The sequence below is a fragment of the Phaethon aethereus genome (assembly GCF_964289735.1).
Source record: "Phaethon aethereus genome assembly, chromosome: 11".
Taxonomy (NCBI): domain Eukaryota; kingdom Metazoa; phylum Chordata; class Aves; order Phaethontiformes; family Phaethontidae; genus Phaethon; species Phaethon aethereus.
The window spans coordinates 7,548,559-7,561,254 of NC_138587.1; the positions used below are offsets into that span (position 1 = coordinate 7,548,559).

The 12,696-nt window shown below is 45.0% G+C and overlaps 1 protein-coding gene across 1 annotated transcript in view; it reads left to right on the forward strand.

Annotated features, from left to right (window-relative positions):
* The window catches only part of LRIG1 (leucine rich repeats and immunoglobulin like domains 1), a 93,857-nt gene extending 82,730 nt beyond the window's left edge, over window positions 1-11,127 (forward strand). Inside the window, exons 11-19 of the mRNA XM_082004854.1 lie at window positions 310-381; window positions 2,592-2,755; window positions 4,542-4,862; window positions 5,516-5,797; window positions 6,361-6,780; window positions 8,084-8,206; window positions 8,789-8,953; window positions 10,025-10,333; window positions 10,529-11,127. Coding sequence (XP_081860980.1) covers window positions 310-381; window positions 2,592-2,755; window positions 4,542-4,862; window positions 5,516-5,797; window positions 6,361-6,780; window positions 8,084-8,206; window positions 8,789-8,953; window positions 10,025-10,333; window positions 10,529-10,761 — 2,089 coding nt within the window. The 3' untranslated portion in view covers window positions 10,762-11,127. The remainder of the gene's footprint in view (window positions 1-309; window positions 382-2,591; window positions 2,756-4,541; window positions 4,863-5,515; window positions 5,798-6,360; window positions 6,781-8,083; window positions 8,207-8,788; window positions 8,954-10,024; window positions 10,334-10,528) is intronic.
* The last annotated feature ends 1,569 nt before the right edge of the window (window positions 11,128-12,696 follow it).

A 12,696-nucleotide genomic window follows, 5' to 3' on the forward strand; every position in this document is an offset into this window, starting at 1 on the left:
GGGGCTGAGGAATTTCTGAGCCATGGACAATGGAGGTAGCTGAGACTGAGAAAGTGTAGTGAGAAGACAGTGTATGGAATGACGTAGTGATTTATTCCCATAAATTTTTTGGTTGACTATTGTTTGGCCGTACTTACTCAATATTGAAGTGTTTTGTGGAGAACCATTTCTGTGAGCTGCAAGAGGATATGGCCTTAACAAAGAGCTACTAAATCGTCTGCTACTGGAGTCATTGCTTAAATATGGAGAGACTTTGTCACTGGCCACAGGATACCTTTTGTTCACATTGCCTTTGGTTGTCTTCTGCAGGAACCTTGGGGATAACGCCATCCGCTCCATTCAAGCAGATGCTTTTGCTAAGATGAAGAGCCTGCAGCAGCTGTAAGTAATTGGACTGTACACACCATTAAGAAGGCAGGGATCCTTCTTGCCCTGGACGTGAGAAGTAGCACGTTGTTTCCAGTGGGGTGTTATTCACATTACCACTCATTTATTCCCTCCTCCCCTCTGTCCTCCTCTGCAGGGTATTTTTACACATGAGTAGATGTCACGGGAACATCTTGCATTTAATAGTGACTGAAATTAGATCATCATAACAGGTTCTTCCAGCAGGTTCGCATCTGTGCAATTATTCATCTCCACTCAGGAAGTCCAGCCCTGCTCCTGTTAGCCATCTCTCCTTCTCACACTGCCGCTGATTTAATTCCTAGTGGCCCATCTGCTCCTTTGCTGTACCTATGTTTAGGGTTCGCGTACAGTACTGATATTTGAGCAATAAGCACCATTTGAACTGGATCCACTTGTCATCCAGCCTTCTGGTGTAAAAATACGGATGTGTTATCAGAGCTGCAGCTTGTGCTCCAGGCTGGGGCTCTGCACTGTTATCAGACACTGTTTCCAGACTTGCCTGGTTTCTTTTTCTCCTCTTCTCCATAAATATTTAATCCACTGCCAGTGCATTGCTACACTCTGGAATAGTGCAATGTCTGTGGAACAAGAAATCATTTATGTGGTATTTGGGCAGGTTTGGGTTCTTCTTCCTGACTTTGAAAATGGGATTGGATGGTTGATGTTACCAATGACATTTAGTACCAGCTACTGAGGAATGAATAAGATAAACGATGCATGTCCATTGTTGTTTAAGCATCTGATATGTTGCACTGACTCTTGAAACAAAATTGAGGTGAAAGATTGATTTCATTAGAGAATAGCTTGTGGAATCCCAGATATTGTGAAGGAACCTTTATACCATGGAGAAGGCGGCTTTCAGATACGGAACATATCCATGCAGAATGCATTGTACTGAAGTCTTAAATACTAAGGGTCTCTCTCACCTGTCCCAGCTAGCCAGCAGTGTGTGCCGTCATGTGTATTAGGGGCTATGCATCTTTGTAGGACAGCAAAGTAGACAACTTTGGAAAAATCGGATCCTTATGCTCCCTCATCCCATCCCTCTCCAGTCCAATTCTTTCTTTCCCCCTTTCTGACTAGTTTCAGACTTCAGGATTTCCCAAGGTTATCAGGTGGAAAAATGAGAGGATATTCACATCTTCCTACAACGCAGTTCTGGAGTTGGGCTTCTGCTGTGCTCTTGATATCCTTGCTCTTGCACAGTCTTACAGGACTTCTCTGTGCGGGGCCATTTTCCCAGTCTCTGAGGCATCCCCACATTTGATTTGAGGGATCAGACTGGGTTTTGTTAGGATCTTGGACCAAACCAGATCAAAGACTGAATTCCCTGTTGGTGTAAACCTCCAGTTCTCCACTAGCCTCAGAGCTATGCTGAGCTAGAGGCTCCACTTTTATTTGCCCCCTTTTCACAGTTCTCTTAACAGCAGATGTGAAATTACTGTTAGGATGCTTTTGTGTTTTGCTTTTCAAACGAGTCGCTGTTTGTATCGGGTTTACACAAATGTCGTCAGTCATGTCTCTTTCACTGATTCTGTTGTTCAGTGAACACAAGACCAGCTACCCCTCTTATCCCTGGTGATGCTGGTGTGCGAACACATACCTTGGAGAAGGCAGACGGGGGCCTTTCCATTTAGTCCACTGGTGTTGGCCACTGAGGGAACTAAAGCTCTTACAGCAGGAACTTGGCATCCTCTCACTGTTCAGTAATTAAGTCCTGAATTCTGTCCCCACCAAAGATGCTTAAAGGAGAGAGGCAGAGGAGGAGCAGGCATGGTAATTAGATGTGAGAAATGGAAGCAGGACGGGTTGTACTGCTGACTTGTGCCTCTGCTGCGTGTCTCTCTTGTAGATGATCTGCCTTGGTTGCCCTCACTTAAGCCCTCACATGGCTCATCTGTTCCTGGGATCACTCTGAAAGTTGGTTAACAAATGTAAGGTGCCAGGAGTTGTCACTGGAGTACAGCAGTGGGTTGCTCTATGTGGAGATTAAATGCTGCTTAAATGTGTTATGTATTTAACATCATTAGTGCCTCGAGGACAAGCCTGCAGTCCTTTTTTTCCTTCCACCCATGCTGAGGGGGGAGGGAGAAATGTGCCTAACATGAAAGGGCTGTGAGCTTTCCAGGCTTCTCTCCATGCGGGACTCACAGCAGGCTCGTGTTGGTTTTGTTTCCCTGCAGCCACATAAACAGCGACAGCTTCCTATGCGATTGCCAGCTGAAATGGTTGCCCCAGTGGTTAGTTGAGAAAGAACTGCAATCCTTTGTGGTGGCCACCTGCGCCCATCCTGAGTCGCTAAAAAGCAAGAGCATTTTTGCCATCCTGCCAGAAAGTTTTGTGTGTGGTAAGTCTTGCCTGTGTGTTTTGAGGTTGTATGAAGGGTAGGACTCGCTTGGGAAACATTTTCTTTGACTACTAGCATGTTATTATGAGAGGATTTCTGTTTTGTTTTGTTATTCAGTGGGATCAAAGGAAGCCCAAGCCTGCATTTTAAAAATTTGTCATTGGCTACAATTTATTTCCCACCAAAACCACACAGCGCATTGCTTGCATCTAGTGTATTCCTTACAGGGCTCCCCAAGTATTAAATCAAAAGGGACTAATGCTTGTTCCAGTTCCAGATGGGGCTGCATGGAGACTTCCCAGTCCTTTCGGTTTGATACTACCAGGACTGCAGCTATAATTTTTTTCACTCTGCGGTGTTTTTCACTCATCTTTTCCCGTTTCGGCAATAACGAAGGCTTAACAAAAAAAAAAAAGGCAAAGGAGAATCTCTCCATCACAGCTCCTTTTTTTGGGCTAGTAAGGCATTACACATAAACCAGCCAATGGCTAACAGTTGCATTATAATCATTTTCTTTTCTCCTATGGTTGTTTTTTCTTCTAAACAGCACCTACTACTGTTCTCCCACCCAAACACTGCAGTTGACTCTGCACCTGAGCTGTGGTTGCAGAGGAGCTTCAGTTAATATCTAGCACACAGAAACATCTACTACCTCTCTCATACAGAAAAGAAATGTAAATGATTAGAGGAGGCCACAGTGATGCTGCTCATGCATCTATCTTTTGGGCAAAATAAAGGCTTGGTTTGGTGAGCCAAACCCTGTGGTGTGGAGCCAACCAGTGTGGATCCTGGGTGGAGCTGCACATGGCTATTTGATGAAGGAAAAATGAGCTTTTGAAAACACTAGTTAACTAAGTTGAATGCATGACTTGCATTGAACATAAAGCAAAAGCTTTGTTCCAGCTGCTGTCCCATGTCCCTCTCAATCCCAGAGTGGTAGGGCTCTGCCTAGGTGGCCTCTGAGCGAGTCTGGGAGGCTTGCTGCGTTCATCTGGAAGAAGCGATCATGAAGGCTCCATCCCCACAGCAACATCACAAAGTGAAGACAGCTTTGCTTCTCTGGTGCCTGCCAAGTCCTCCAGGCACTAGTACTCCTGGTTCCAGAGGCCTGGCTGTTTAATTAAACCTTAGTCAAATATTAAATTACACCATTTGTAGAAATCTAATAAATGAATCTGCTTGGAACCTTGCTAAAACCAACAATCTTCAGGGCAGAGAGGGTGTGCAAAGCTTTCCACCCCAGGCGGGTGACAGGCAAATACAGCTGCTTCTGCTTTGACAGTGCATGCTGCAGTTGCCTTGCTTATGAGCATTTAGCCCTAGAGGTGGCATTTGCAGCCCTTTAAGTGTCCTCCTGCTTCACGCTAATGCAAGCCTGGAGGTGATGTTTTAAGTTCAGTATTGTTCTTCTGTGCTGTACAAGGAAGGATATTTTCTTTAGACCATAATACCTTTCTGAAGTTCAGCTACATTGGTGAAGAGAGCTAGGCATCTTGTAGGTGTTTGAGGTCACTAAGTGACCATCTCAGTCCACTGATTACTGAAGGAACCAGAGGAACGAGAGTCCTAGCTTAGACCAGCCACTCGGTGGAGTTGTGCATGGCACATCTGCCCTGTAGAGCCAGTCTCTCTAGTGAGAGCTGCTTTCTGGTGTAGACAACAGGGGATGTAAAAGCAGATGTGCAATAATGTCTTTCACTTATGCACTACTCTTTTCTCATTGCATCTCTTTGCTTCAGTCTTTCCTCATAGTCCAGACCTAACTATGCCTGCTGTTTTCTCTTAGACGATTTCCCCAAACCACAGATCATCATCCAGCCTGAGACAACAGTGGCCGTCCTTGGGAAGGACATCCGTTTCACGTGCTCGGCTGCCAGCAGTAGCAGCTCCCCCATGATGTTTGCATGGAAGAAAGACAATGAGATGCTCTACAATGCTGAGATCGAGAACTTTGCCCATGTACGGGCAAAGGATGGTGAGGTGATGGAGTACACCACCATTCTGCACCTCCGGCATGTCACCTTTGCCAACGAAGGGCGTTACCAGTGTATCATCACCAACCACTTTGGCTCTACCTACTCCAACAAGGCCCGACTCACTGTTAACGGTGAGTGGGAAGATGCTTTCTCATTCCTTTCCTCAGCCTGAGCTGGTACAATTCTCTGAGCCCCGCTTTTGGCAGGCAGTTACTCCTGAGGGTCCTTTCCTGACAGTGAGGAGCTCTTAACCTCCTCACACCAGCTGCTTGTGCCTCAGTGGGTGCTGAGAAATGCCATGTGAAGAGCACGTGCCGGGCTTGTGATAGCTGCCATCCAGCCAAGCACTTCAGCATGTTCTTAACGGCTTTACCTGCCTCTCTTTGGCTCTTCCAATAGAGTCTTTGCCCAGTGAAATGGGCAAAAGAGAACGAAAACACAAAAGGATACCAAGAAGAGGGACTGTAGGGATTGAAAGCTCTTTGTAGGAGAGAGAACAGGGTTTCTTTCCAGGTTAATCACAGAAGAAAATCAGCTTTGGTCCCAGCTCTAACGATCTTGAGTGGGGAGCGGGTCTTGGACACCGCAGACAGGTACGTGCTGTAGAAACACAGGGTTAGTCCCCAGCAGTTTAGATATATCCTGCAGGAAGCAGCTTGCTGTCCTTTTGCCTATGGGTAATGATCATACTGATGATCTGCCTAGGAAGGAAAATAGTTAGAACTTCCCAGAAGATGGTGTTTTCCCCATGGAATTGCTCATCCCTTTTTATTGTTTTTATCAGTGTTGCCCTCATTTATCAAAACTCCCCATGACATCACCAGCCGGACAGGGACAACAGCACGGCTGGAGTGTGCCGCTGAAGGACACCCCACCCCACAAATCGCCTGGCAGAAAGATGGGGGCACGGACTTCCCTGCGGCCCGGGAACGCCGCATGCACGTCATGCCTGATGACGATGTCTTCTTCATTACGGATGTGAAGATAGAAGACATGGGTGTCTACAGCTGCACGGCACAGAACTCCGCAGGGTCTGTGCTTGCGAATGCCACCCTGACTGTACTGGGTAAGATGCATTAGGGCCACAAGAGACCAAGTGGTCTGGAAGCAGGAACTGGAAGGGATTGCTGTTCAAGCTCTTCAGCAGTTGCAAATACAGAAAAGGGACAGAGACAGCACTCTGCATTAGTCTTGTCTTGTTCTTTTACACCATAGTTAACTAATGAAAAAATACCCTGCTAATTAAGAGAAGGCACCATGAGTCTCATTTCCTCTTGGCTAAGGAAGCCCCTCCAGCCACCCTGTTTGCTGTCTGGGAAAATGACTTCAAAAGGAAATTGTGCTCCATCTCTCTTGCCCTATGAAATAATTCACGTGTGTCAGCCATTGCCCCCCTTGTCCTCAGGGGTTTCTTTGTTGGGAAGACTAACACCAACTGGTCATGGGAAGGCCTTGGTTGTAGTTGTTAGATCTGCTGTGGTTTGCAGCTGCCATGCTCCTGGGCACATGGCTGCGCAGTGCATTGCTGTATATTTGTCTGCAGGAACATCAGTTATGTTCAATACTGTTAAAAGAAATCCGTTGTTCCACTGTCCCCAAGAATTAACTTCTGTGTTTATTCTCTTGCAGAGACGCCATCTTTGATTCATCCACTGGAAGACCATGTAGTGTCTGTAGGTGAGACTGTGGCTCTTCAGTGCAAAGCCACAGGGAGCCCACCTCCCCGCATTACCTGGCTGAAAGGTGACCAGCCCCTGATCGTGACAGAAAGGCATCACTTTACCTCTGGCAACCAGCTGCTGATCGTTAGGAATGTTGTCTTGGAGGATGCTGGGAAATATACCTGTGAAATGTCCAACACCCTGGGGACAGAGCGCGCACACAGCCACGTGAGCATCTTACAGTCTCTTGGCTGCAGGAAGGACCGTACCACTGTGGGGATCATCACCATTGCTGTGGTGTGTAGCATCGTGCTGACATCTCTAGTCTGGGTCTGCATCATCTACCAAACGAGGAAGAAGAGTGAAGAATACAGCGTCACCAACACAGGTAGCTCCAGCCTCCTGCTTTCTCTAACCTTTTGTGCTGTCAAACGTCCCACTGAGGCTGAATCAGCTTGTCGGGTGGCCGCACAATCACACTGGAAAAGCAGTTGGCTTATCTCAGTGGTTCTCTTGGCTCACAAAGCTGGAACCAGCTTTCACTTGCTGTTGAAGCATGTTCAGAACTGCATTTCTCCCCTTGGCTTGCTCTTCAGAAAGGTCTTTTCCACTTGGCAGTAATTTCAGCCATTGCTTTTCCATGACCATAAGTGATAACTCTTGAGACAGTCTGGGTTATGTCCATGGCACTGGGAACCTGTCTTACTTCTTGGGAATCTGTATTTTCAAAAACTTCGTATTCAGAACTTGAAAAATTAGGCTTTGAAGCTGGAATCCCTTTTTCCATGTTGCCTGTAAGAGCTGTTGTAGCCCTGCTGATGAGGCATATCCCTCACTTTTTGGGGGAAGTAGTAGTGTTTATTTCTTCCTCCTGATATTCAAAGGGGATAATTTGGTGCTGAAATAAGCATTCAAGTGCGAATAAACTCTCCTGCCCCCTCAACATTATGCAGCCTCTGAACAGAAGTATGGAAGAACCAGCCTAAGACTTCCCCACCCTACTGGGATTTGCAGCCTTCCTACGTTACACTTAGCTTTAGATAGAGTACGATGTAGCATTTTAAAGATAGGGCTAGGTAGGAAGTCTTGGGTACCATATGACCAGTGTGATGTGTCAGTGGGATTTCCCCCCTCTTTTTTTTCAGTCCTGAAAATCTAGGGCTTCAGGCCTAGCATCATTGAGTTTTACTTGGTTTTGTGTGACAAGGGAAACTGAAATTGCCCGATACAAAATGAAGAAAGCCAAGGGGATAGCTAAGGAGCTTAGATGTACTTGCCTGCTTAAGTGAATAGAAGACCCTCTTCTCCACAAGTCTTTTACTCGTGACTTTGGGAGACAGAGGACTTGAGTCAAATGAAGTACTCAATTTCAGGGGAAAAGGAAGGTTTTACTTGTTCTGAAGAGACAGTTCCACCTCCACCTACCTTGTACTGACCGTGCCAAATGTGAACACTCAAAATGTCTTTCTCAGCACTGTATCTCATAGTGTTAAGCTTTGAAAAAATCAGGAGTGGGGCATCCAAGGGGAGTGGAGCATTTAGGCAGTTTGGTTTCCATTGCATCTACAGAAAATACCAGTTACAGATGTGGTTCCGGATCCCTTTTGAAAATGTGATTTTTACATGCCTTTGAAAACAGAAGCCATTATGCCTTGCTAGGAACTGACATTTCTCTGCTCCCATTGCTCTAGATGAGACTATTGTGCCACCCGACGTGCCAAGCTACTTGTCTTCACAAGGGACACTTTCTGACCGGCAGGAAGCAGCCGTCAGAGTAGAAAACCCGCAGCCTAACGGGCACATAGAGAGCAACGGTGACAACTGGTTTAATTATTTTTTCTGTAATGCTCTATCTGAACTTGATATGAGGAGGTAGAAATCCCAGTACAAAGTACTTCTGTGCTTGTTACGAGTTATCTGAAAGATCTTCATAATGTAATTCTCTAGCTACTGCATTTATGCAGAAAAAGGATCTGTCTTTCACTTCACAAAGCTATCCTCTCCCGGTAATAACAGTGTTCATATAAGCAGACTCCTTCAGAAAATGCTCAGTCAGGCCCTAAGGACTATTTTTTTGCTAATTTTGGATTAGTTTTTTGGCACCAGAGTTACCCATAGTTAAGCTCTACTAGAAAATACATTAGCATTGCCTGTCCCTGCCTTCAGGCTTAGAAATTAAATGTTGGGTTTTTACAGTATTTAAACACAAGGCGTTAGGAAGGAAAAGTTAAGCATTCTGAACTAAGATTCTCCTGAGATCATACAGCATTTATTCTGTTAAACGTTAGCTAAAAATTACCTATCTCCATTGCAATTTTTTCTCCCTTTTGCAGCTTTTACAGTAGAAATAAGACAAGTCATTTAACTGAGAGCAGATGGTTGTAATCTTTAGCCAGATGGTTCGTTTGTTACAGGTATGTGTCAGACTGATGCTGGAAGGTGTCCAGATGTTGAAGCTCCCACTGTAGGTTGTAGACAGCCAAAGCTGTGTATCGGCTATAATAAAGATGCTTGGAAAACTGAAGACGTGGCTGATGGAATGCTTGTTCCAGATAAGACAGGTACAAAACCCATTAATCTGGAAAGGCATTTTGTGTTTGTACAGATCAGAAAGCCCTCCAAGTCAGACAGCATTAAGACAAGAAATGGTTACCTTCAGGAAAAAAAGCCCAGAATGATTCTCAGGTGTGCTTTGATCCTCTATCAAGCTTGGATAGTTTGAATTCGAGGAACCCTCAGAGGCTCACAATTGCCAGTCCTTGCAGCTGGCTGATGGGTATTTTGATTTGAGCTATTCCTAAAATGTGAGAGCACTTTCAAACTGAAGGTGTTAAAATTTTTCATGCTCTTTAAAGGGGCTGTCAACTTCAAAGCTCAGCTTTTTTTTTTTATTATTTTCAAATTTTCAAAATCTAAAGGTTGTTTTGGGCACTACACTTGCCTCTGCTCTTTGCCAATTTCTTGGGTGTTGCACTCATACTTTTCTATTTTTTGGGTGTGTTTTCTGTTCTCATGCGTATTGTAACATCCACAGAAAAAAAGCCAGTGAAACAAATTTTCTCTCCAGGACAAACTGTGAAGTTGAGTTGTCGAGTGCACTAAGGACATTAACTTTCAGCATTTAGAAACTCCTTCCTGCTTGCTGCTTTGATTTGTGCTCATCTGTTATTACCACTAACAGTAATAACGTATCTTGAGATAACAATATGAGTTGACAGTGATCCCTGTACAGCAGCAGCACAAAAATAAGAAAGGTAACTTGGTATTTTAAAGCAGGTACAGGAAAGTTGCGCTTTCTGTCTCTACCCAACTAGAAAGTCTGGAAAAGGAAGTACATGCACAGATTATATTAAAAAAGAAAAAAAGTGACAACTTGTAAAAAAACCCCAATCAACTAAACCTGTTAATTGGCACTCCCTTTAGAGAGTTCTGAAAGCTAACAGGTATTTATTTGCTAGCCCTGTGTAAACCCAAGAAATGTCCATATTATTTAGTGAGAGATTCCCACACTGCCGAGGGACAGGTGAGCTAAACAGAGCTGCCTTTTCTTTATGCAAGTGGCATGCTTCAGTGCCGACAGCTTCCAGCTGGTTCATCTTCATCTGTTGCCATTTTGCCTTCCTCCCCTACAGGCTATGGCCTGCCAGTTGTGTGCACGGACTGCAGCGGCAGCACGGACAGCATGAACGTCCACATTTACCCCAAGGAGTCGGAGTACTACTCCGAGAGCCTTAAGACTATGGATAATACCTACCCCAACGCACTGAGCAGCAAGGAACAAAACAGGAAGAGGGGTGCAGGCACCAGCCTTCTCCATCCTCAGCCGTGCAACGGGATTGCCGGCGGCAAGAGGATGGAAACAGATGGGACCCTCTACCCCAGCAACCACGACAGAATAAGACCTGGGAGCACGATCAGCCCGCTGCTTGCAGACCAGCACGGTATGCCTCTCCTTGGGGATGTCTTTTTCTCCCCAGATGCGATGTAACACCCTCCAGGTTACGTCAGAGCCCTGTTTTCTCCCATCAGCTTTTTTAACTGGCTCAAGGGCATGAACAGCAGTGGCAGGGGTTGGTTTTATGTGGAGCGCTGGCAGGCTGAGCATCAACTCACCGCCCTGGTTTGTTTTTTTGCAGGCTCTTCACAAGCAGTAGCAAAGCCATCAGAGCTTAACAACCTTAATTTGGTGCGAGCTTCACCAGCAGGAGGGTCATTAAAGCAACTGAACGTGCTTCCTGAAACTTCCCCAACACTACTGGATTTGCAGAGCGAAGCAGAAGTGAAACAGGCTCTCCTGTCCAACGGCTACGCGCCCAAGCCGTGCACCTCCCTTCGTGAGTTGAAGCCACCGAACAGATCGCTGGACTGAGAGGACAGACTGCCGTGTGCAAATTAACAAACACACTATTATTTTTTTTTTTTTTTGCACAGAGTATATAGGCTACTTACTTCTACCTCAAATCTTGAACTGATGACCTGTCAAAGGCAAACAACTGAGGTATGAGAAACAAGCTTGTATGGGGAACAAACTCCTGTTCGAGCGTCATCTGTTTGTATATAGTTTAAAACTTCCCTGAGAAGTATGAAGCGTTCAAAAGTTGACTTGCATATGAAGCACATAAATGCAAGGGATTATTGTGTAAAGAGAAAAGTATTTGATACAATTGTACATAAGAGTTTTCATATATAAATATATATATAAAAATATATATATCTTTTACAGAGGCTATTTTAATCTTTAGTGCATGGAAAACTGAGTGAAATTTTACAATTTTGGCAATATTGTTTTCAGTATCAGGTTGCTGTTAAACTTTTTGAGAAAAATAATTCTGGTGCCTTAAATGCATAAGCAGAACTTTAAAAAGCCAGACTGTTCCAAAGGGATTGTCCTCTTTTCAATGGAAGTTCCTTTAAATCAAATATCAATTGGGTTACTTAGCACAAATTTCCTTCCCCTTTGAAAGTTATTGCACTTAACACATTTAAACAGAGATCTTCAACTATTTTAAATGAAGTTTATAGGGGAAAAAAAAAAGTACAGTGAGAAATTACATGGCAACCTCATTTTTTCCTGTTGGTGGAAGAACTTAAATTCCATTACTTTTCAAAACTGCATAAAAATTAGGATCTGAATTGTGACTGTGCTGTGTTAGAGTGGACCACACACGAGGCACTAAATAATTCAGCAACAGTGCAGAGCCCCAAAACGGCTGTGGCCATTAGTTGAGCAGCCATTACCAAAATAAATAATTCACGTGGTAAACCATGGGGTGGTCTCACATACTGCACCAGTCAAGAAGCATCATAGCAGGTGCTGTCATCTGCCCATGTGGTACAGCACTGCTGACCTACAGAGCTGACTGCAGCTTTATCTGCGTAAGGTGCGTAGGATGATCCAGCCTAGCCCTGTATAGAAGGGATCTCCTGTGCCAGTATAATGCATTTTCACACCCCAAAAAATACATCAAATGGAGCAGGTTTGAAACCATGGAGCTCTTTTGACAACACAATTAAATCGCACTCCTGAGGTGACAGCTGTACCCTTAATTCATCTGATACTTCTTTTCCTGCCACATGATATTACGCTTTCCTGTCGCCTCAGATGAATTATGCTACTTTGTGTAGCAACTCTGGGCTAGTCAGGAACGCACTCACTTAGAAGGGAAACTATATTTGTCGTTGAAAGGACTCTGTTAAATGGAAATGTCCCAAGTATGTTTATGTGGTCTTTTAAGTTCATCCATGAATGGGGGGAAAAAGAAATGCCCACGTTGGTCAGACAGCTCTTTCGTCACTTCTAACTTCACTACGATGCTTTTTATTTATGGAAAGGCTGCTTTCTGTTGGTACCTGTGGATGGAGGAGTCCCTTCCAGTTACTTGTAATTTGAGTTCTGCTAACATGAAGTTGCTAACTCCGGTGATGACTACTTTGGGGGAAGGTTTATTAGGGGGTTTTGTTACTTTTTTCCTTAGGAGCAACTTAAATGCCCGTTCCACTGAAGCCGAGTCTGGTGGAACTCCACCTTTGCAAGTGCTGTGGCTCAGAACAAGCATCAGAAACAAGGGCAGAAGCATTTAATTTTCTGTTCAGGTCTGTTGCCCAGGGCTCTGCCTGGGGGTTCCAGTGAGCTGCCAGGCGTTGGGACGCGAGGGGCGACAAGCTGGTCCTGCCCAGCTCTACCTGGGGAGCCAGCAGCCGCCCTGAGGGAAGGGCCCGCTAGTGCCCGCTGGCTGAGGGCGGGTTTCGGCGTAGACTGGCCTGCTGACGCAGCAAGGCATAATTCAGCCAGGTACCTGTCTGT